At 41.8% G+C, this 25,673-nt stretch overlaps 1 protein-coding gene across 7 annotated transcripts in view; it reads right to left on the bottom strand.

Moving 5' to 3' along the window:
• DMD (dystrophin) overlaps positions 1–25,673 on the bottom strand; it is a 736,567-nt gene that overhangs the window by 137,815 nt on the left and 573,079 nt on the right. For 4 of the 7 annotated variants that reach the window (XM_019941878.3, XM_019941867.3, XM_033849485.2 and 1 more), the window contains exons 1-2: positions 15,116–15,270; positions 9,337–9,398 (exon numbers count right to left, since the gene is read on the bottom strand). In XM_019941878.3, the coding sequence (XP_019797437.1) occupies positions 9,337–9,398; positions 15,116–15,135 (82 nt within the window). In that variant the 5' untranslated portion in view covers positions 15,136–15,270. Of the gene's footprint in view, positions 1–9,336; positions 9,399–15,115; positions 15,271–25,673 lie in introns of those variants that run through there. The other 3 variants (XM_033849482.2, XM_073799481.1, XM_073799480.1) reach the window with 1 other exon arrangement.

Raw genomic sequence — 25,673 nt, 5'->3', positions numbered from 1 at the left:
GTAGTGCTGCATCATCAATAGTTATTATAATTCCTTGCACAGTTACTATGTCAGACATTTTGTAGTTTTACATCTATTATTTCTAATCCCCACAACACTCCCCAAGGTAAGTACCATCATAACCACTTGATAAATTACAAAACTGGGGTGCAAAGTTGTTACTGCCTTTGTCTTGGCCACAGAGAACTGGTGGCAAAGCCAGAATTTCAAATCCAAGTCTCACCAGCCTCAAAGTCAATGAACTACTATGCTGCTACGTCACTTTACCTCCCAACCTCAACTCCTAAAGTGACACAAAGTCACAGTATAATCAATCAGTTCCCCATTGACTTCAACGCACAACATAAAGAGTACACATGCCACATTTTATGTTCTAGATAAAAACAAATTTGTATTTGAAAACTATGATATGTTATACACTACATTTAATTATAGGGGTGGAGGAGGCATGAAATTAGGCAGCCGGGATCCTGCCACTTCATACCCGGCCCCTTCCTGTATTGGGTGGTCCTGTTACTTTGGCCTCCGAAGTAATTGCCAAGGAGGCCTATGAAACGGGAAAGAATACAGATCCCTCCTTTGCCCGAACCTGACTCAACTGGCAAAATATGAAATCCATAAGTAACATTTTTCAGGTGTTCTTGTTTGGTGTAAGTTAATTACCCTCTCCCAAGGTCACCTGATTTGAGTTTACATTTATACTTTCAAAAATTAAATGTTCTAGAACAGTGCTACTCAAAGTACAGTTTTCCACACACATAGAAACTAGGAATGTGTTAAGCAACTTCTGTAGCAACTTGACATCGCCGTGACATCCAAATGCGTAATCAGTGGGTCCATTTCACGGAACAAGGTACAGACTAGGTCAAGTGCGGCTGAACCTGTGTGGTGAGTTATGTGTGATGTGAGAGTACACTAGTCAGTTTCAATAAGGCCACCCCAAAGTCCGTGACATACTGGACGTTTTAAAAACAACTGTCCTTCACCAGTTGGAGAAGCTCTAAAACCGACAGCCTTTTTATAGAACTAGAAAGCAAAATATAAAATGAAGCACTTTCCACCAAAATTAATGCTTGATAAAAAATATGTATGTAAACAGATAAATATATGTGCATGCAGGTATGCGTGCATACAAACGCAAACTCATATATAACGTATGTCCTAGTTACATAAGCTTCAATTTACGAGGGGGCACAAAGACTTCCCTGAAGTTGTGCAAGGGATCAAGACTTTGTGGAATGGCAAATTCCGAAACATTCTCACAGAATAACACCAATTCATAAATAAGCTAATGACTCATCCACTATGTCGTAAGAGACTCTTTCAGAATTATTTTTAGGTCACTTTATTACTACTGTAGAGAGTATGGACTTCAAAAACTCACTATCTATTTTATGTGAGTGTTCCAACTGTTCTAAATCTCTTTCCAGGAAAACTGCAGCTCCCAAGAGACGTACAGAGGTAATCAGACTTGTGTGCTTAAAAAAGAAATATTGGAAATGTCTGAAAAAGAGCAGACACGTCTTTAGACGCCTTTACTTCGTGTGCAAAAATTGTCTTCTGCAGACCCAGCTACATAAAATTGTACACATCCAGCACTTTTCTCACAGCTGCAGGTGTAACCTAACGCTCCTCTTATTTAGATCAAGTAAACTACCAAAAATGGCAGCTCTTCTCACTTGGAAACCAGTCTAAGTCTGAAAGAGAATCCTCTTGAGTTTCCTTCTGAAATACGCTTTGCAAGATGCAATTCAGAAACATCTATTTATGTTCTTCAATTAGAAGCTTTAAATCAAGTTATTTGAACAAGAAAAATATGATTAAAAAATATCCCATTAAAACACCATAAATTTTGATTCGAAGATTACATTTCTCTTTTACAAATGGGGACAATCAATCGATGCTAACTGAAGTGAAAAGAACAGATTATTTTTCTTTTCCCTTTTATAAGCAGGATAGACATAAAGGAAGAACATTTATAACAGCTTTAACGTCTTATGCCTTCTGTTTTGCAAATCTGAGTAAATCTCCTGTGTTAACTTTGTCAGCTAGGGAATAAAGAATGTCATTTGAGATTCCACAGCTTAATTATGCTGATAAAGCAGTTTTATAAATCATGCTACGAGTAATGGATGTTCCTCTGAGAAGAGCAAGCTAGGAGCCATAAAATGTGCGCTCTGGACTTGGGTCCTTATCTTCTACCCATATGTCAGCGTGAATAAGTCAAAGCCAGTCTTGCGCCTCAGCCTGCTCAAGTCCAAACGGAAAGGAGGAGGAAACAGTTGCCCCATCCACTCATATGATAGTATAATTTTCTAAATCAAAAACAGAAGCCTATGGCTTCCCTGGTGGCGCAGTGGTTGAGAGTCCGCCTGCCGATGCAGGGGACACGGGTTCGTGCCCCGGTCCGGGAAGATCCCACATGCCGCGGAGCGGCTGGGCCCGTGAGCCATGGCCGCTGGGCCTGCGCGTCCGGAGCCTGTGCTCCGCAACGGGAGAGGCCACAACAGTGAGAGGCCTGCGTACCGCAAAACAAAAACAAAAACAAAAACAGGAATCTACTCAAACGGATGGCAGGACAGAAGATCTGAAAATGACAGAAAATTCAGGTCATATGCCACCCATATACCTAATTTACAGCTGTGTAAAGATTAAATACGGTTACTTCTGAAAGCTCTCTGCACACCGTGAAGTACTACAGAAATGAAAGTACAAAAATGACTCACTCAATGATCTTATTATTCCTATCTTCCAGGCTGGTGGGGACAAAGGGAAACTGGGGTGTGGGGCACAGCATTCATGAGGCCAAGCCAAACCCATCAGAAGTTAAACTAAAACCAGACACTTAGAGATGGAAGGTTGCTGCCCGACCTGATAAGCCAGAAACCTGAGACTGCGGGGAAAGCAAGGGTCCAGCTTAAGGTCACACCCAAGCTGGGATCTGAACTGAGGTATTCTTTCCAGTTCAAGGCCCTATGGTAGTAGAAAATCCAGAGGCAGAAGTTTTAATACTTGGCAATACTTAAAGAACTAGAGATAAGAGAAGGAATATGCTAAACATCGAGTCCCGTGGTTGAGAACAGTTGAGTTTACAAAATATGCTGAGAAAAGCATTAGGACATGCTCCCCACGCAGAAGGAATTCAGAGCCATTCAGAGTCCCGCAGTTCCTAATCGGTAGAGCATCCTCAGGAGGGAATACTTAATGGAATGTAGAAAGCCTATGAAAAGAGGGAGAGAATAAGCTAACTTATCTCCCTTCCTCTTGGCAAACTGAGGAAAGAAGTACAGGATTTGTATGGCAGTGTTTCCAACTCTATCTGAGCAGCTGCAATTATTTATTAATAACAATACTGATGTATCCTGAAGACGCTCTTAGCCTCTTGACTTGACTGATGGTCCTCTCAACTAGGACTGCTTAAGAATCACACCAGCCTCAGACCCATCAGACCCTAGAGCTGAGCCCTCATTTGAACATTCTGAAGCTCTTCTCAGGCAACAGACACGAGGCTTGGGGCCACGTGCTGACAGACTGCCTTCAAAACACAAGGGTTTTTAAGACCACTTTTCCTAAGAATTCCTAAAACATTTATAAGTCTATTTTTGAAAGCTTAGAGAGTCTGCATCATTTGGGTAAGCATCATGGAGAGTGGGCTCCAGAATTTGGGCAACAGCTAAGAGGGGCTAGAGCCTTCTGGAGAATGCCAGACTCGCAGGAAAAGAGGGGAACCAACACCCCTAGAGAAAAAAAAGCTGGTGGTGAAAGGGCTTCAAAGAAGGAAAAGGAAATTGGGATAAGAAATGTCAGATCCGCCAGCACATCTAGATTTTAGTAAACGGTTTGAAATGAAATCAGTTCACCTTCTGAAGCTTAATGATTTTCTCTTCACCTTAGCCTATTTTTTCTAACCTATGTCTCCTCTGCAAACTGCTATTCCCGCACTGTACTGCGCGTATCCCTCGTGCGAACACCCCATACTGCAGGGGAGAAAGAAGCCAGGGAGGGGACCACATAAAGATTTTATTGTATTTATAATTAATGTATTCACAATAAGAGAGACTAAGAGATACTTTTTATAAGTATTTTTAAGCAGCACATATTATATGTGTGTGGGGGGGAATGGGTTTTTTTTTAATGTTAAAATTTCAGTGATGAACTTAAGAACCTAGACGTAAATTGTGAGAAAATGAGAGGCTTTTTATCATATAACGGCACTCCATATAAATCAATGTTATATTCGTATTTCAAAATAAATTCCAGAGCACATTACTACCTAACATCTACTGATTTTTAAAATGCCTTTTGCAGCCTTAAAGAGCTTTATGTTTTAAATCACCAAGATAAGCGTCTGGAACAACAGTCTTGCCATTCCATTTGTAAAGATGCTAACAGAAATCTGAAATTCACCTCATGAATGGAACATATGATTACTTCTAAGAAATGAGGAAGAATATGCCTTCGCAACAGCAAATAGATGGCCCAGCAGGTATATTTCCAGAGAGCCTCCCTACTTGATATCAGCCTGTCTCACTCGGCCTGTAAGACAGGGATGGGCGGCAGGATCTTCTCCCTGTTGCTTGTTTGCCAAGAATGTGCATTTTTAAAAATGGGAATGATTAAACTTTTAGAAATCCATTTGTCTGCAGAATCAGCCAAAGGTACTTCTTGAAAATTATGAGCACAGCAAGTTTTGGAAACAACCTACCCCACCTCTTCCCAAAGCAAGAGAAAAACAAAATTCTTCAACACTTTGGTCCAATACCCTCATTCTAAGGATAAGGATAAGGCCACGTAAAAAAAGATACGGGAGGGCTTCCCTGGTGGCACAGTGGTTGAGAGTCCACCTGCCGACGCAGGGGATATGGGTTCGAGCCCCAGTCCGGGAAGATCCCACATGCCGCGGAGCGGCTGGGCCCGTGAGCCATGGCCGCTGAGCCTGCGCGTCCGGAGCCTGTGCTCCGCAACGGGAGAGGCCACAACAGTGAGAGGCCCGTGTACCGCAAAAAAAAAAAAAAAAAAAGATATGGGAAATTTTTTAATATACCACTCACCCCACCACATTGGGGGTAGTCAGAGAAAAATGCTGAAAGAAAACTCTTTTCGAGTTGTTCTTATTGATTTCTTCTCTGTGCAAACAAGACAGTGCTTTCGCCAAACGGTTAATGTTGCATAAAAAATTTTCTGGAGACCTTCCAATGCTCCAATTCCTAATGACTGTCAGGTCATGTCTGTAAATGTTTAAATTATTTCTTTACTATGCCTTGTTTTGTGTTTGTGTGGGAGCCCAACAATTTTTTCCTTCATAACTTGGAATTTTTTGAGTGGGTACACAGCCTGATTTCATGGGGAAAACACAATATTTTTAACGTTTGATGAAAGCTCACTCAAAAAGCCATTTTAGATCTGTTGAGAATAACCTGAAATGAGTTCTTTTACATTTTTTAAATAAAAAATTTAGTGGTAAAGAAGACAAGGCTAACTTTTTTAAAGTCAGCTTTCTGTGAATGGACATATTTAGAGACTAACGACGCACGAGATGATCTCCTTGTGTTCAAATTTACCTGATAAAGTTTATGGGAATCAGGACTTAAGCATACATTTTTATATGCATACGTATGTGTGATGTATATATGCGTGTGTGTGTGGCTACTGCTGCTTTTCTGTCATAGGTTCTCATTGGTTGATGAATTAGAGCTGTAGGGACACTAAGGAATGGGATGGGGGTACTGATGAAGAAACTTCTTTTGCTAAGTATCTAATTGTAAATAATATAAACTCATTGTAGAATGTCAGGAAAGGAAGAAAGAAAATCACCTAGAATTCTACTAAGTAGAGATATCTAAGATTAACATTTCGAGTAATACCATAGCCTTCCATCAGTTAACACTCAAGTCCTACTTTTTCAGTCCTTACCAAATGACTCTGGCTTATAATACTGTGGTGTTTGGACCAAGGGTCGGGGGCGGATCACGTGAACGCGTTTGGGGGCAAGGCAGAAAACAGAGTGTGTTAAATAGGCTGGTTGGGGGTTTTGGCAAATTAGAGAATGGAAATCCCCTCAGAGGTGGGCATACTTAGGAATGTGTAACATTTCTTGCATGCTGTGAGCCACTGTAGCTTCTACAGTAGAGTTATGTCTGGAGTTGGCGGTACGGTGGGGATTAGCAACTTCTTGATATTTTCAACAGGTCACCACAGACAAGAGGTGCAGCTTCCATTAGGAGAGGGCCCGAGGTATGGTCTAACACTGTGACCACACCAGACCAGTTTTGCTTTCATGATACCTTTCACGAACTAAGTGTAGTTGAAGGCTTCCAACCACCTCATCCAGTTCAAAACAGCAGCTTGGACCTAAAGGGATAGCTCGCGAGGAAAAACATATGCCAATATATAAAGATAAAAAAGAAATTAAAGGCTTCTTTTCAGTATGTTTTGCTTATATTTCAACTGCGAAACACTGTAATTTGGGAGTGGGAAGGGCACTAGTGGTACTTAATCTCGTAGGTTATCTCAGGGATGTAGACACACAACAAACTACTAAATCAATCATTCCACGTGTGCCTCGCAACGGGGAAAGGAAGCGTGTCCACTGTCCAGGAATCCACCATACTATTTCTAGAAATGTAACGGTTTGTTCCAGAAATACCATTCAAATAACTGTCTATCCATAGGTAAAACTGTCAATCTGTACCTATTTGTAGCAGGTGCGTGGTGATCTACACGGACATACTTTGCTACATTAATAATATCAATGAGATAAGTGCAAACACTAACAGAAGATCTGGGGTAGATCCCAGTGTAGAGCCATACATATGGCTGTGTATCCCTGACAAAGGGTTTCTCTGCGCCTGACTTCACCGCCCCGTGAAAGAAGGCTGTTGATGACATCTACCAGGCACGATGGTTGCTCACATACATTTCCAAGCGCAGCACACACAGCACACTCTCAATAAATGGAAGATGTTATGTAATGTGTCACCATTTGAATAAAAGTTAGCCCAGGTAATATGTGATTGTAATGAAAATATTGGAAATAGAAGTTTTGAAAGCTGAAAATCAAATGTCAACACCCAGTTCATTTCCAAGATGTTTGTTGCCAGGATAACAAAAACCAAAATTTCAAAGATGGTGGGGGGGGAGCGGCTGGTGGTGGTGGAATTGACCACATATTTATGATGGCAGCATTTTAATCTATATAACTGATTTCAATTAAGTTGATTTCATCAAAGAAAAAGTCTGTTAACAAATGAGCTCTAAATTTCCCTGCAACTGTAAAATTCCATTATCTTCCAAAGTCGGGTGATCTGCCCAAGGTTACAAATCATGCCAGATTACCAGCTTTGAGTTTACCACCACGTTGGACCTACTGAGAAAACTTTAGAAATATGACGATAAAAAGCATATTTAACTCCTATTGAAGGTGCAAACACCTCTTCATTGAGAGTTCATAATTAGCTTTTTATCAACCATGTTTGTGATTTCTCATTACAGAGTAATTAAAAGTAAGCTGGTAGAGAATACAATGCAATGAAATGGAAAGATGGCCATGGTACATTACCTTTAGGTGAATAAAAGCTGATTATAAAACAGAACGACCCAACTTTGGTAAAAATGTATGTATAGAAAGAAATTTTTGAGGATACCTACTAGATGGTTAAACATTAGTTAACTAAGAGGTGGGTTATAGATGACTTCTTTTTTGTTAGCTTGTCTATATTGTTTACCTTTAAAAAATATGAACAAGTACTGATTCTATAATAATTATAATTTTCAAATAAAAGTAAATTAAAGTATTAGAACTAGAGATCACTGTGATTAGAGTAGAAAAAAATTATAAGTAGGCTGAGCCTACGTAAACCAGAGATTATAAGCAGGAGGCCCAGTTTCAACGAGCTCTTTATTGGAAGATGTCTAGTTTGTCTTGAAAAATCCCAAGTCTTGAGAGCACTGGGCTAGGACGACCAGCTCCTCCAGCACAGCCACTGCCCACTTCAGATGAAGTCTCATGCTGTCACTTGCCAAAATATAAGCATTCAAGCTTTCCACCTGTGGTCTAAACAGCGCAGCATAAAAGCCAGAAACATTCTGCAGGGGCTGAAAATGTAGCACTTGAAGATGAGCTGATCCTGATTTTCCGTAAGTTTTTAAAAGGGAGTGTGTGTACATGTGTGCCTGTACACACACACACGCTCTTACTGCTGGACTGAGCTGACATAATATTACTTGAAATGTATTGGTATCTCTGGCTAGTGGAATTATAAGTGACTTTTCTTTTTCATGCTTTGTATTTTTTCAGATTTCTAGAAGGAACTTCTATCATTTATAATAATGTTGTGTTAGTTTCAGGTGTACAGCAAAGTGATTCAGTTATACATATACATGTATTTATTCTTGTTCAAATTCTTTTCCCATTTAGGCTATTACAGAATACTGAGCAGCGCTCCCTGTGCTGTACAGTAGGTCCTTGCTGGAAAGAGTTCAGGGGAAAATCTGGGGGGGCGAATATCTCCTACTCCATGCCTTAATGTCTCTATAGCTGCAATTCATTAACCAATGGGAACCTATGAGACAAAGGCAGCAGCAGCTACACACAGATACATGGACACACACACACATCCAAAATTTATGTTTGAGCACCCTGGCTCCCATGGGCTTTGTCACATAACTTAAAACCCAAAGAGTTTTCACCTTACGCATTTCAGTCTGTAAATATGTCCATTCGCAAAAAGGGACTTAAAAAATGTTTAGTAGTAGAGACAGCATGACGATTTTTTAACTAAAACAACAACAACTAGTTACAATGTGAGGTAATTCATTTCAGGTTATTCCCGAGGGATGGAAAACGGTATAGAGTGGACTTTCATCGAGCATGCATGTTGATGACCGGACAGGCTTAGGAATTCGGATCACTGGAGTGACTGCGGAGAATTCCTTTACACGGCATTCGTAACTTGGCAAAAGTGCCTTCTTGGTTTCACAAGGAAGAAATCAATAAGAACAACCTGAAACCCTTTTCTTTCTTTGGGGGGAAAGCATAGCCGTCAATTACAAGTATTTTTTCCATCCTTTTAGGGAAAAAAGAAAACTAGCAAGACCTTTTGGCCCTCTCAGATATACTGAATTTTCGGGAATCAGTGCAATCCTAAAACTTATTTTTAAGCAACCTCGGAAAAAAAGAAAGCTGACTGTCAATTCTGAATAGAAAGGTGTCGCTGTTTTCACCCCTTAAACAATCTAGTGATGTATTTAGACAACAAATGGCTTGCGCGCTACCAACTACTTTATCCTACGAGTCATTTGTCATTTCATCTGGAGGAAACATGGCCATGTCCTTACCTAAAGACTGGTAGAGTTCTGTCATTTTGGGATGGTCCCAGCAAGTTGTTTGGGTCTCGTGGCTAAAACATAAAATACAAAGAGAGACTTTAGAATTTAGAATGAGTAGTAGAGAAAAGGAGACAAGAAAAAAAAAAAAAAAAGCACGGTATGCCTTTGGCTCATTTGGCTTCATTACTTGACAGGCCTTCCATCTTGCAGTGACGAATGTTTATTTTACAAGGAGAGAGACCCCAACGTTTGCTCTCAACAGGAAAAGCAATATGATCATTATTTGGTAACCAGCATTTGTTTCTTTTTTGTACCCCCAAGTCGGCTGCACTTCTGTTATAAGAAAGTGACCTTGTTAGGTACTCAATAATCAAAAATCAGGATTTCTTCAGCCGTCCAATTCAGAACATACAGAAAAGACACTGACAAGTGTTATTCAACTCTGTCAAAGAGATACTGATATTAGTTTAATAAATAAATCGCTTCAGTTCTCATTTGCTTTCACTGTCCCTGACACTTTTCCATTACTTTCTTCTCCGTATCCAGATCTCATCTCTATGATGACTGTGTTTCACTTCGGCTTAAGGTCCATCCATTGCCTGACTCATAGATTGTATCTTCCCTCTTCCCATTACTTTTAGAATGTCCTTTTAACTCGGCACTCTATATACCACCGCACCTTTTCCTATGTTTACGTGGGCCTGAATGAAGCATTCACAGTTCTCTTCCATTTCTTGGAGTTTAGCTAAGTGTGTTTGCTGGCTATCAGCTCCTGCCACAGAAAGAACAAAACACCTTTGTTCCGCATTCGATTCCGTGAATAAACCTGGGAGAGATAACTACATATACTTTTCCTTACTTTGGCCCATCTACATAAATCACCATAGCATCGTGTTTCCAGTTTTCGGGGATTACTTGACTGGGCTTTATGCAGTAAAAAGCAGCCCTGAACCATATTTCAGTACTCATAAGCAGAGCCTATTCATCATCTTTGAGGGAAAGGTGGGACTGGAGAGAGGAGAACTAGCTTAACTGTGGACACTTCAAGGGGAGCAGAAAGCACAGCGGCTGCACACAGAAAGAGGAGCTCAGGGAGGCCAACAATGTCAAGTGTAGGTGTTAAATCTTAGGACTGGATTCTGGTTCTGTGGCCTACTAGCTGTGAAATTTGGGGCCAGCCCGCTTACCTGGGAGCATTAAAGGACAAGCTGATATAGGACGAGCTGATATAGACCGATACCTTCTGGCGCTCAATATGTGGTCATTTCTGTTACTACGTGGCCCCCAAATTACTGCCCACTAAAAGTAAAGCTTTCATTAGTTGATTATAATATAGATGAGGATCCAACTGTGGTTAGGTCAGCCACACCTAAGACCCTTCACAGAGGGCAAAAGTAACACTCGATGTGTATTACCTCTGTTTTCAAGAAAATAAGCAAAAGAGAGAAACATTTATTGTGGTCTGATAAATAGAACACAGTCACAAATGACAAAAAACATGTGGAAATTCCCCAAAGTGTGCAACTTCAGACACCATCCCTCTGATATTTACATTCAGCGATTGAATGGTGAAGGCTAGGGGAAGAAGTTGACAAGACAGTGTTCATTGGGGAAGGGCTGTTTCAGTCTCTTCCAAACCTGTTTGTTTCTGTCTGACTTTTCCACAGAGACAATTTGTGGCTGAGGAGTAAGTCAGTCGAGGGAATGTACCAGAGTAGAATCCAAATCTTACAGAGAAAGACAAGCAAAAGATACAGTCCATGCTTTAGGGGGTTTCTGAAAGCCCCATGTCCACACTGGCTTATGATCTGGAGAAGGGGTGGGAAGGACTGGTACTTTATATGCACAGCACAAGGAGGCTGCAGCATGCAGCTTCATGGAAAAAGTGTTGCTTATTCTCGGATGTTTTTTTAGCTCCGAAAGAGACTGTGTATGTACCAATTCCATACACAAGTGTCCAGCAAGGAAAGGTTACCTTCTATTGAGACCACCCTGCATTTAGACCTCTGCCATTTCCAAAGGCCATCATATGTGAGCACCAGGGAGGGAGGGAGGGAGAAAAGGGGGAAAGCACATGTGTCCACATGTACAGGCTCTTATTACACACACTACGTAATAATAACATCCCATCTCTACCACATGTGGGAGGACTGTAGCATCTTCAATCGATGGGCAGAAAAACGTCTGTCTGAGCTGACAAACCTAACCTGACAGAGACAGAGAGAACCAGTCTGAAAAGCCACCATCTGTAATGGACTTCAAATCGGAGGAACACGGGCAGGAAATAACGTGCACCAAACGCAATTCCAAAAGAAAAGAGAAACTTGCCTACGAGTGACAGGACAATCCCACATAGACTGAACGGGAGCTTCATGTAGCTCCCTCCCTCCAAAGAAGATTTCATGACTGTTGATATACCTACACTTCCACCTTTTTAAGGAATTTATTCCAGTGGTTAAAAATTACGAAAGGGATTTTAGAAATTATTATTTAATCCATCTGTCCATAGCTAAATTGAAATGTCCTTTACTGGAGGAAGGAAGAAATTCTAAGCCCCTACTTCTGCGCTCCATTCATGTGCTAACACATACCAGTTAGTCCTTTCTAGGTACTCATTCTTTCTCCCAATTAGTTGTGATTCTGGGGTATGTGAATAACCTAGATAAATGAACTCAAACGAATCCAAAAGCTAATCTTCTTTTACCTTCCTCCCCTCCAACACGAAAGCCTTTTATTTTTAAGCAATGCAAAGTAACTAGAAAACCAGATTTATATTTCACCTTTGCCGAGTTAGTTTCACTTCCATTACAACCCGGCAGTAAGTGAAAGAAGTGAGCACAAGGGGAAAGAAAAGAATAAAGGGTGTGACTAATCCTCCAAACTAGAAAAATTATCTTTTAATCATTGAATGCTAAAAACAATTGGCAACATAGCTGAAATGACTCTAGCTTTGGGGGTAACTACATGATGAACCAAATAGTCACTTCACTGTATGTGGGTATTTTCAATCTGTGATGAATCCAAAGCCCTGGTGGGACATTATTTAACCTCCGAAACAGATAGGAAAGATGAGTATGAACAAGATGAAATGGTAAACACGAATCTGCATAACTCCTATCTATAGTCTACCTTACAGAACAAACCAACTTTTGGTCTGTGATCAATACAGGTTTTACAGCTGTATTTCTGACTCTGTGCCTATCTTCAAAAACAGGAGAGGATTCTTAGTAGCTCCACGAGAAGCACTTCAGGTTCACCTGGAATACACAGACAATATAGAAAAATATGCTGTGCTGGGGAGCTGCTGGTGGAAGGGTGGGTGGTACTGTTTTTCTGGTTACTGTCTCTTTTCTGCACTTCACTTTTCACATCGGAAATGCACTGTCCATATACCATGTGCAACCAGAATGGCAATTCCAGACCCTGTTCACAAGTTAATGGTTACATCTTTGTTCGGTCTTCCTGAAAACAATGATGTTCAACATAGATCAAAATTCTACATATGCATTAACACAGAAATTAACACAGCCTCATAAATAATCCTTAAAACGCCCTTTCAATCTTTTAAAAAATGTTATTGATTTTGGCCCTGATGGTTCCAAAACCTGGCATCAGATATGCCTCTCTGAACAGCCTTCAAACTCTGATTTCCCCTTTTTTTTTAAAAAAAAAATGTGTATAAGCTACAATAATCTCTTTCCCTTTTTATTTTCAGCCGTGATAAGAACCAGAAACAAATTAAAACACAAGATCACTGGATGTGACAAAAGACCCCGGCAACACCTACTTGTCAATAATAAGAAATTAAAGCATTACTCCACTGAGCACAGAGCTGACCTCATTTCCTACCACACAATTTAAATTTTCTCTCACCTTCTTTAGTTTCAAGTAGTGTGCAAGGTTATTCTAACCACCTCAGAGCTGTTCCTGCTGTCAGTGCTGGAATATCAGACTTATTGGAACTGCTTCTTTAGTTTCTTTAAAAACAAATATTAAACACTTATAAAAAGTAACAAATTTCTACTGCTCTCCCCGGGAAAATGGCAGTTGCCTAATTAAAATAAGATTTCTTCTGCCACCACTGTTATTTGGTACTGAAAATATTCCAAACAGTCGCCTTTTAAAAAAAATATCTTTCTACTACTTCCCAGGGAGGAAACTAATCGCTACGCAGCGATATAAAAAGGTAACATTCTCTTGCGATTTGTAGAGGATTAGAGTTTGGCTCCATATATAATCTGGAGCCCATTGATCCACACACACAAAATCATTTCCCTTTAATCTGGGGATCAGACTCTCTTTCTAGAGAAACCTTGGCATTTGCATGGTGAATGTTGAACTTGGCTTGCATGGCTGGAATACTGGCAGGGTGGGAAGGGGAAAATATATTTAAAAGTTTCTGCTATTGTGGGTAGGGGGTGGGGGGTGTCGGTCTAAGCATCAGAAATCCTATTCTAGTCCCCATTTCTTGTTACCTGGAATTGTTAACGTTTTACTCTGTTTGGCTCAAGGCAGGGCAAAGATGATTGCCTCGGTGACTGTTCCAGCTGTTACTAGTCCTCCGTAATGTTTGCTTTTCAGGGCTTAACTCCCACCCACCCTCAACTTTGGCCAAAGCAATTTCACTTCAGGGTCGTGTCCAATCCAAGATCAAACAATGAGGACTGAAACCAATTCTACGGTGATCAAGGGTCAGAAACCTTTCATATACCCATGTTGTTTCATTCGCTCCTCTGCTTCTCCAAGAGCAACCGTATCCTCCAAGGAGGGGATTTGGGACAAGGAAATAAAACAGCTAGGCAAAAAAGAAAGGGTGATGCGGGGGTGACAAGGAGAGGAGACAGGGGTAAAGAAGCAGAGAGACTAAGAGGAGCTTGTTGGCCACAAATGTTTATTTCACTTAAAAACTTTGGTTCGTCACTTAAACTGGATGAATTTTTTTCATGTTAAAGTATTTTATAATTAATAATATGTCTCCCTCAGGCAACTAAACCCCTTCAATTCAAGCTTCAAACTTAACTCCAAATTTAACGGAGATAAACAGTGTCCTGCCCTTTTCAGTGCCATGATCGGATCGGGAATGACAAACTTTGCTTAAAGACAAGCACAAACACCTGGAGAAAAGCGAGAGAAGGACACCCATTAATGACTCCACACTCAACCCCAGAGGGCAAAGAAAAAAAAAAACACCCTCAATCCTCTATGTCAAATCCTTGACTTCTAGGCTTTAATTGCTTTTCCTTTCTCTCCCGATCTCTGCAAGTTTTGGGGCATGGGACGAACACAGTAGAAAATGCAACGAGGGAAATGTCAGTTGGAATCCTCGGAAGAAATCAGGCAGAAAGTTGACCTTTTGGCACTTGCAGCGCAATGGAAGGTAGAACCTGGCGCGCCCCTTCCTTCTGCGAGGTCGGGCGAGGATTTAGGAACAGCCTGCCTGGCTCACGTCCACAGAGACAACCCGGAAAGGAGCCAAAAGCTCCCGCGGCCCCAATCCCCGCGTGGGGAACGCTCTGTCCCCTCCGGGTACGGCGAGACATCAGCCTTTTCTCTCCGAGCCCGCTCCAAAGCCGGGGGAAGCGTCTCCCGGCGAGCCTGGCGCTGGGGGGAAGCCCCGGGGGCGCACCTGCTGCGGCGCCGCGAGGACCCGCGGGGGAGGTGCCCCTGCGCCCGGACGCCGGGGGTCCAGCCGCCGCGCGGTTCCAAGTTTTGGCCGCCTCGGCTCGCACCCTGCTCGCGCCACAAGTGCACTGATTGCGGCGACCCGAGGGCGCCGCGTTGCACTTACCCTTTGAGCTGTTCCCTCATGGCTGCAAGGGCTCCGCGGCCGGGGGAGGGAGCGAGCGGAGGAGTGAGCTTCCCAGAGCCGCCGGGCTCCCTGAAAGTCGAGCGCCGCCGCCGCCGCCGCCGCCGCCGCCGCCGCCGCCCAGGCTCGCAGCTGAAAGCACTGCGGAGGAGCCAGCGCGGGTTAGCGGGCGGGAGGGCGGGAGGGCGGGGCGCGCGGGAGGGGGCGCTGCGGGCAGACGGGGCGGGGCTGGGCCGGGCTCCGCCCCCACCTAGCGCCCTGGGAACCCGGACTCCCCGAGACCCGGCAGTCGGGGCTTTCAACACGGAAAGGAAAGAGAAAAGAAAAGAAAGAAAGACGGAGGAGATTTAAGGTAGTGCCGGGAACCTGGAAGCCTCACACCGCCCTGCCAGCACCCCCTTAAAACCTCCAGCAAGACTACTTGTTGCCTAAATAAATGACCTAGGTGCAAATGACCTCATCGCAGATAATTAAGTGTGTGGGTCAAAAGTTTTCTTTTTAGAGAATGAAAGAAAAAAAATTCACAAGCATAATTCTTCCCTTCCCGCCGCGCCCCCCCCCCCCCAATTGAAGATTAAATTGGTGGAGATGTAAGGACATGACATTCAGGTTCTGCTCATCCTGGGCTAAATGGGCTTTTAAGGAAGCATTTGTCTGTGTGTTTGTGATATAGCAGTGGTTCTCATCGTGTAGTCCTGGGACCAGCAGTAGCAGCATCGCCTGGGAACTTCTTAGAAATGAAAATTCCCCAGGGCCCCAGCCCAGAGAGAGCTACTGAATCAGAAACTTCAAGCACACTGAAGTTTGAGAACCAGTGGTATAGAGTCTTTAAATAAAAACCACCACCAACGGTGTGGCACCGTGTGGTCTTTCAGTATTCTTTAGAGAAACCTAAAAGGAAACCATTTCCAATGGAACGTTCCATTGGAAAAGTTACAGGGCCTGGTAGTTCAAATATTTCTAATAGTAGAGTTTGCAATATGACGACACAGATTAAGTATGCAAAATCCTTACAGGCTTGGAAATATTCTGAAGAGAAGAAAGCCTTCATTAGCACAAAAATTTTTCTCAGCCTTCACATAATATCTTCCATTAGAGTCCAAAGGGTATTTTCAGATAAACTCCCTTAGTGGTTTCATTGTCCCCTTTTGTCCATTTATTTTGTTGGCCTGCTTTTTCTTTTTATCTTCTTTTAACCATTTCCTTTTCACTCTCTGTTCTGGTTGATTTGTTCTACTTCAGTTTACAGTTTAAAAAGTGTTCCCCTTTATCTTTTTAAATATCCTCTTTTTTTTTTTTCCTCAACATTTCCCCCGGCCCCGGAGAATGTTCGAGCTGAAAGGACTCTAGACATCAATCTCCCTTTACCGTCTGCTACAGCGCGACAAAAGAGGCAAAAATACAGTGCAGGAACCAAAGGGAAAGGGAGTGCCAAGTTTCTTCATTACCCTTGACAAACCAAATACAAATGTAAATGTTATCACGGAAGACACGTGCATGCAGATCTGATTGGTGTTGCTATTTTAAAGCAAATAGGGCACTTCTGGCATTCTGCCTGCTAAACTGAGCCCTTACTGCTATCTTTTAGTCATTTTGAGCCAGTGAGTTGTGGATGCGGCTGCTCTTAAGGTCTGGGGGGCAGAGGGGGGGCACGCTAGGACTGTCTTTGGGTGAGGCTGTCCCTTGGTCTTACTGGAGATTCTACATCTGCCCCTATCTTTGACTGGGGGAGAAGGGTTAGTGTTCTGTGATAAGGAAGTGGTGGCCTTTGCAGTTAATCAGTGACATAATAATCTCTGTGTCATTCAGTGACGCAATCTGTGTCATTCAGTGACGTAATCTCTGTGTCAACGTATCAAGCACATCCCTTAAATATTGTTTATGTCTATTCCAATGAAAAGACACAAACCTCCCAGCATGGGCATTTGTAAATATTAGAAATCAATCAACTAAAGGTTTGTAACACCTATGTGATAGGATACATTGTCTTTCTGTTTTTTTTTCTGTCTGTTTGTTTTACACTTTTAAATTACTTGCTCAAGCTTCAGGAGTTCTGATGTTTCTCTAGAATATAAATGCTCAAATCTATTTTCTCAGTGTCCAGCTAGAAAACTAGTCGGAACAATTCATTGAAAAAAATGGAAAATTAGAAATCACTATTCAATTTTTTTCTTAAATTTGACAGATGGCAATCCTCCAAAATATCTTTAAGTTCTTTTTTAGACTGGAGTTATAGGCACTTGAAGGCTTGTTCCCAAATCTTGATGTTGTTTTAGAAATTAAATACAGAAAGTATTATTAAGAAATGACATGGGCAGGACTTCCCTGGTGGGGCAGTGGTTAAGAATCCGCCTGCCAATGCAGGGGACACCGGTTCGAGCCCTGGTCCAGGAAGATTCCGCATGCCGTGGAGCAACTAAGCCCATGGGCCACAACTACTGAGCCTACGCTCTAGAGCCCATGAGCCACAGCCACCGAGCCTGCGTGCCACAACTACTGAAGCCCATGCGCCTAGAGCCTGTGTTCCGCAACAAGAGAAGCCACCACAATGAAGCCCGTGCACTGCAATGAAGAGCAGCCCTCGCTTGCCGCAACTAGAGAAAGCCCGCATGTAGCAATGACGACCCAACACAGCCAAAAAAGTAAAAAAATAAATAAATTAAAAAAAACAAAAAGTAATGACATGTGCCTCACTGCGACTGCTTTGTTGTTAATATCAGTTAGATTATGAATATTGTTTTATTAGGGAAAGATATTAAGAAAAGAACATAATTTATATATCCTCATTTCATATATGAATTATAGTGATGCCATGTATGATAATACATTAATTGCCTACTTGTAGTAGCTCTCCTCTTCCTCCTTATTATTATTATTTTGATGTAAACCACAGATATGAAAGCAGCATAAAAAAACTTAAGTTGAAATCCTGCTTTTAAAACCTACCACGAGCTACTTGTCCTCAATATCATGGCTAGAATGTGGCAGTGCAAGGATTGGAACTAGGGAGTCTGGCTTCAAGGCCCGTGCTGTTAGCCACTCTGTCATGCTGCCATCCAGAGAAGTGGCTTCTTTTACTCTGGGGGAAGATCTGTATTTTTCTTGTGTGCTCGTAAGTGATCTCACTGCTGGCTGACAGCAGAGAAGAGTCAATTTGCTAGAAACAGAGGTAAGGAAGGAATGAGATAAGATGAGGTCTAGGAAGGCAACCTAGTAAATTTTTCCAAACTCCAGTTTTTGAACCACTTAAATGTTGTAGGTACTTAGAAAAATGAGGACCTCTCTGACCTAAGGGACTGTGCTGGGGATTTTCCCATTCTTCCTTCCAGCTCTATTCTCTGCCCTTTTGCACTCTGCTCTGTGGCCCACGATGTTGGACCTCTGTGGATGGCATCAATCGGGCTCTCTTGCCCACTGGCTTCCTTTCACTTTCAGCCAATGGGAGGTAATGATGAAAGGCCTGTAGCGGGAGATGAAAGGGCAGGAGGAGAGAGATGTTGGGGTATTTATTCCCCAAGCTCCCTCCTGTTGGTCTTGAGCCTGGCAGTGGCCGAGTTTCTTTACCCCCGGCCACGAGTCTTGTGGGACAGTCATTTCCATAGCAACAGCTTGCTCCAGGTTCCTTAAACCGTTCCCTCCCCTTGCCCTTGTTATTTCTCCTACATGGCTCGGATTTCAGTAAACAGCCTTTTTCATCACACTCTCTTCAAGGACCACTTTTGAACGTACCACTTCTCCCAGGACCCAGACTAAACAGGGACCCACCCAGTCAAAGCCACCCTCTGGGGCACTTGATCAGCTGCTGAGTAGGGACCACTGATGGAAGAGAAAGTTAACTCCACCTGTTGGAGCTAAAAAGGAGATTAGGCTCACTCACTGGAGAGCTATTTCTAGAAGCCTCCTCTGTAGGCCCCAAAGGAGTTTCTGGCCCATTGGGGGTAATGGCAAATCAATAATTATGAACGGTGATAACAGCAGGAGTGAAGGTAAACAGGCATGAAACAGCTTATTCTTTCTAAGAGCTTCAGTGCTCTCCTTGATCTTTGAGAGAGAATGTCCAGACAGAGATTAGGGAGGCGGACAAATTCAGAAGGACCTGGTGTGATGATCCAGAGCTTGACCTGTATCCTGAAAGGTACGGGTGAGCTTTTTAAAGAAGGAATTTAAGTGTCAGTGTGGCTCTGTCAGATTTGCCTTTCAGAAAAATCACTTGGGCAATGGTGTGGGGCTGGATCAGTAGAGTTTGCAATAAGGATACCAGATACAGGGTGACTGCGGTGTGATGGGGATCTGAACAATGGCAGTGGGAGAGAGACTGGGGAAAAAATACAATAATGTTAAAACTACAGGAGTCTTGACTGATTGGAGGTAAGAATGAACGAGAGGGAAGACCTAGGGCAATGGTCCTCAAGCCTGGCCACCACTGGAATCACCTGGGGAGCGTTAAAAAAATTCGGATGCCTGGGTTTCACCACCCTGAGATTTCAATTTAACTGGCCTTGGGCACTGGGATTCTTAAGGCTCCCCAGGTGATTCTAAAATGCAGCCAAGGTTAAGGATTACTGTTGTAGGCTGACTCTCAAGATTGGATGAGTAATACTCACCAGGCCAGGACTTTCAGGAGGAGGGGACGGGTTTAGGCAGACGAGGGTCAGGGAGAGATGATCAATTCAGTCTTGAGCCTGCTGACTTGGAGGTGGCAGTGTGATGTGAAAGGCAGCTGGACATCTGAGTCTGCAACTCAGAGGGAAGATGTCTGGATTGGAGCTATCAATTTGAACTGTCAGTATTTGTAGGGTGTGGGTTTGGATGGGCCCATTTAGTGGACGGTGTGAAGGGTCAAGGACGGAGGCCAGGCTGCTCCTATCTTCCACAAACCCATCCTTTTCCTTTTAGGCTGCTCGCGGTTTCAATGTTAGCCTGATTTTACCAGGGTAAAATGAGGAGCAGAAAGGGAAAGGAAAAGACAGGGAATGGTCTGCAGTGAGCACTTGCCTGGGGATGGCCCTGAGGGACTTCACCACCGCCCTAGGGTCCAGCTCCCCTCTAGCTCCAAGAGTCTCTATCTGAACTGCTTTTCGTTCTGTAACTAATCTTAAGTATAACCTGCATCATTTTATAAAAATCCATTTGGAATATAGGTATTGCTTCAATTAAGCATAGCACATAGTTTATGGCAAAGTTTCAACATTTGGGTATCCAGTAAACGCATAAGGATTCCATGTTTCTCTTTGCATAGTACAAGTATTAGTCATGAACAGTGAATCAGATGTCTCACAAATGCGTACAGTGATGGCGAGTCATTGTCAGGACAGATACCATGGTGTACTAATAAAATATGTATAACAATCCCTTTAGGTCAATCTGAAAGCAGCATCTTCTGGATATAAGCATATCCAGTCAGTTCGCATTAACTAGTAAACGAAGAGGCCTCTACGTTCAGACACAGAGCACCTCACACACACACAAAAGCCTATTTTTCCATCTAAACCAGAAATTTCACCAAACAGGTTCCAGGTAAAGTCAAGCTGGGCTTCACTCTCACACAGTATTCTTCTAATAAGATTTTTCAAAACTTCACGGAGCCACCTATATCAAGGCGAACATCTGAAAAGATGTGAAGTTTAGCATCTTCACTAAAATAAAGCCACACTTCTCTAACCTCACAGGCCCGGCGGTTGCTCCGCGTTACCTATTAGCCCTGCCAGCTACAGTGCTGGACCCCGGGTATACGGAGCACACCACCTCCCGCTAAACACGGATATTGGTTACGGTGGTTCAAGCAGATCTGACTACGGCATTCGTGGTCCACCTTAACAACAGCTCAAAGCTGTAACTATTGGTCTGCCTTTCCCAAATGGTGGTGCCAAATAACAGGAATTTCAAAACTAGGCAGAAATTCTGACACTCTGCATAATGTGCCTTCCTCTCCAGCTACAAATAAGGCTTTGTATTCCATTAGACTCACAGCAGGTGAAAACCCCAATTAGCGAATTCATTCTGGGGCCTCTTTCTACCTTCCTCCCACACACCACAGTCAAAAAAAAAAAAAAAAAAAAAAAGGAAGTCTCAGCCTTTTCTCAAATCACAAGTAAATTAACCCTTGGATCTGCCCAATCAAGCCATGTACCACATGAAGAATTTTCATAGGAAAGTGGCAGGCTGTTGAAAGATGTACCTTTCTTGACTTCATAATGGGGGTTACAGGAAATTCTATTTCTCCAGATCTTACTGTTTTCGCCAAATCCATAAATACTCTCAGAATTTCTGATCAATCTAGAAATCAGTTTTCTTTTTACCTGAATACTCACAAAGCCAATATCATCTAAAGAATGATTAATGGACAGTCTGCTACGAGAGAGAATTATTTTTAAGTTATGTTCTTATTTTGGTGTATCCGAGGAGAGAGAAAATATTAAATTTTAGTTTAAACACTATGTTTTGGCCTTAGGGAGCGCACCAACTCTACATTTCATACTTTGTAAATATTTATTTGTCAAAGGAAATTCATCATTGGACTAGGATAGAGATTTGGTTTGAACGTTCGAAAAAAAAGCAAGACAGCTTTAGTTCTTAGAGTGATTTACTTATACTTTGTCAACTGCTTCTCTGGAAATAATTCACAACCCAGTTTTATTTATGAGAATATGATTAAAAAAGAGCAGCTTTGTCTTTTTTAATTGTTTTAGTCTTGTCACTTTTCCTGAAACAAGCCGTGGGACTTGTTATCCACAAGAAAATACTGAACATACATCAAATAGTAACACAGCTTTTAGAGGTAGTCATCTGTTACTGTCACAGGTTCATTTCATTCCGAGGCTTTTTAATTAAAATGCAAAATTCTACACACATTCCTGCCTATCTTACCCCTTTCTGAAATACTCGAATTTCATAAAAAAGTTAAATGCTAATGTAACCATTTTTAATACTTATGACTTGGTTCTTGAGATTCGGAAAAAAGTAAACAAAGGAATTACCAGTCAATTAAGCGAACAAGGAAGTCCTCCTAAGTTGAAACAGATAAGGAAAATTTAATATTCAAATGCTACCGAATGAAGACACTGGGTTTTTTTTCCCCTTTGAGATGAATATCTACCAGGATCAAAAGCAGCATCTTTATCTTCAGCAAGCGGAGCTGTATATTCTGGCGGAAGCATTAACTCCAGCAAAGCAGAGCTCTAGACCAATTCTGCCCCTAGAGGCCAGTCACCTAGCCCTCAGAGACCAGTCACTTAACCCCTCTGGAGCTCCGGTGACTCTTCTGTAAAATTCGGACACTACTGCAACAGGCCAAAGTAGGGGTCAAGTGACATAATGACTATGAAAGCGATTGGAAGGCTGGGGGATGCCATGTTAATGCAAAATAGCCTGTTGTGCAGGGTTAATTCCTTAAAGGAAACCCAGTAAGTCCAGGAACAGTGTTAGGAATATGGCACAAAATAAATCAGCACTGTCACTTTAACTTTTCATTTTTAGACTGTTGTATGAGGGAAGACAAGCGGTCCAAGAGTTTCAGTCTTTTCTCTTTAACAACTTGCAAAGGGAACTTTTACTTCTTTTGTTTTCTACATTTAAGAAGGAAGCAAGTAGGTAAAATAAGATTTCTTTTTTATTTTTTTGGAAAATAAATCACTAACCACAAGCCTGAGATAGGAGTAAAATTCACACCATACTCTATTACTTTTTGGGGCTGAGGTTAAAATATCAATACGATTCACACATGTTAAAAGACGTATTCACATTCATACTGGCAGAGAGCAGAACCCTAGAGTAGTGAGAGAACAAGTGAATATTGGTTTTATGGGGGACAGTGGGAAGGAAAGATTCCCTGCACTCTGATGGAGAAGTACTCTTGGTGCAGGCACTGAACAGCCAGGATGTGGTAGGAATCCCTAAAAGGGGAAATGGAGGTTAAAAACCAATTTAACCGGGACTTCCCTGGTGGCGCCCTGGTTGGGAATCCGCCTGTCAACGCAGGGGACACGGGTTCGATCCCTGGTGCGGGAAGATCCCGCATGCCGCAGAGCAACTAAGCCCGTGCACCACAACTGCTGAGCCTGTGCTCTGGAGCCTGTGCGCCACAACTACTGAGCCCACATGCCTAGAGTCCATGCTCCGCAACAGAAGAAGCCACCACAATGAGAAGCCCGCACACCACAGCGAAGAGTAGCCCCTGCTCGCCACAACTAGAGAGAGCCCGTGCGCAGCAACGAAGACCCAACTCAGCCATAAATAAATAAATACACAAACACTCTTACTTAAAAAAAAAAAACCAGTTTAACCAATTAACCAAGGGCTGAATCTTATACTTCAGTTCTAGTTTATTTTTGTCAAGACATTTTTGAAAACAAAAGGGAAATATGAACACAAGGAATTTTAATTAATCCACAAATTCCCAAGAAATCGTTTTTTATGTCCCATACCTAGACTAAGTTTCGCTATTAAATATTCCCCTATATTCGTTTCTTTAAATGACTGCAATTGTGGTATATTTATGGGGCATTTATATATGTCTTTGCTTGTGAAATTCTTCTCATTTTTCATTACTATTAGTAAAACCTGGGAAGTGTTTGGAGGATGGCCTTGGGAATATTTTAATATTTCAACATTGTAATCAGTTTCCTCTACCAGAGGGACTCAAATATGGCCTTGATCGGAAGGAGCTTACAATCTAGTGGAGGGGAGGAGACAGATTCACACAGATTGTGATGAAGCACAATATCACACAGATTCTAAATACAGAAGTAGAGACACGGGAAAAAAAGCAAAAAGAGAACGGGGGTTAGTTTGACCTCTTGGGATTAGGGGACATACATTTTAATTAGCAGCTAACTAGGCCTAAGTCACCAGGTTTCATGCATGTTTTTGTTAGTGGAAGAAGAGCTAAAGCAAGTTTCTTAAGTTGACTCTGCGAGCTAATCTCTCATAGTAATAATTTACTAAGGCACAGATATGTCTTTTTAATGTTAACATACTGCTGTGTTACGAAATCAGATTATGCTTTTTGGGAGTTCAAAAACGTATTGTGCCAATATAGGGTTTTGTATCTCAGGAAGACTAAGACGCAGAAAATACCAACGTCCCCGTTAGACTATGAGCTCACATTCCTGAGTTAATATCAAGCCTGTAGTGTGGAAATCTAGGTCTTCAGCTTGAATTACTCTCGTCCCCCAGAAGCTTCTTCTCATATATTGGATAGAGAAGAAAAAATTGCCATCACCTGTACTTCTGAATGTTTTTCGTTTTAAACAGAAATGAACTTAAATTTGGAGTGGGAAGAAACAAGCTTGAAAAAGAGGGTATGGATTAGAATGCGAATGTATACTACGGAGACTACGTTATACTAGTCCAGTTACGAGAAGATAAAGGCCTGGGATAAAGAAAATGGCACTGGGAATTGGTGGAAAGGTTGAATTCAAGACAGGTCATGGGATAAAATCAACACTGCTTTTCAACCAATTGGAGGTGAGGACTGGAGGAAAGGGAAGACTAGGAGTTTTGATAATGGCAGCATTAGCTGAGGATTCAGATTTGTGTTTATACTATGTATGTATTTATTCCTCACATTGTTCCACAGAGGCTTCAGGGCAACTGATAAGAATGTATGAATTTCAAAAATTAATAGATAAAATTAAGGATTAAGGAAATAGAATAAAATATGAAGAAGGGAGGAAAAGTTATAACACACATTTGAAGACCACAGGGCTTGGTATACCTAGTAAATTTAGCTATGTACCCCAGCCAGAACGAGAAAGACAAACAAAACAAACAAAGTGTTGGGAAGGATGTGGAGCAACTAGAACTCTCATGCTTTGCTGATAGGAATTTAAGTTGGTACAACCACACTGGAAAACTGTTTGGCAGAATGTATAAAAGCTGAACATATACAGTGCCTATGACCCAGAAATTTCACTGCTTGATATATTTCCAAAAGGGATGTACACATATGTTCAACAAAAGACACATTTTAGGATGTTTATAACATCATTTTTTGTATCAAATATCTATCAACAGTGGATTATAACATTTAGCACATTTACACAATGAATTATTATACAGCAATGAGAATGAACAACTTCATGCAACGGGGATGAATCCAAGTCTTCAAAAGTCAGACATAAGAGAGTACATGCTGTATGATTCCATTTATATAATGTACAGAACCAGGCCAGATGAATTTACGGTGTTCAAAGTCAAGATAGTGGTTACCCTTGGAGGCTGGGTAATAATTAGAAGCGGGCACAAGGGAGCTTCGCTGTAATATTCTATTTCTTGATCTGGATACTGGTTACATGGGTGTGTTCAGACTGTGAAAATTCTGTGTATATTTAAGACTAAGCCTTTTTTGATATATCAATATATTTCAATAAAAATTTTAAAGGGAATATAATTTCGCTGTGGGCTTCCTGGATGCCAAAGTGAAAGGAAAAATATAAAAGGAAATATGATCGATTTTATTATTTGGATTATGGATAAGGGGAAAAGAACACAATTCTTTAAGTGAAGTAAAGTAAAATCTAAATTCTGTTCTTAGATCTAA

The sequence above is a fragment of the Tursiops truncatus genome, chromosome X (genome assembly GCF_011762595.2).
Source record: "Tursiops truncatus isolate mTurTru1 chromosome X, mTurTru1.mat.Y, whole genome shotgun sequence".
Taxonomy (NCBI): Eukaryota; Metazoa; Chordata; class Mammalia; order Artiodactyla; family Delphinidae; genus Tursiops; species Tursiops truncatus.
The sequence above is the reverse complement of the archived record's forward strand: the minus strand, read 5'-3'. Positions and strand labels throughout refer to the sequence as shown.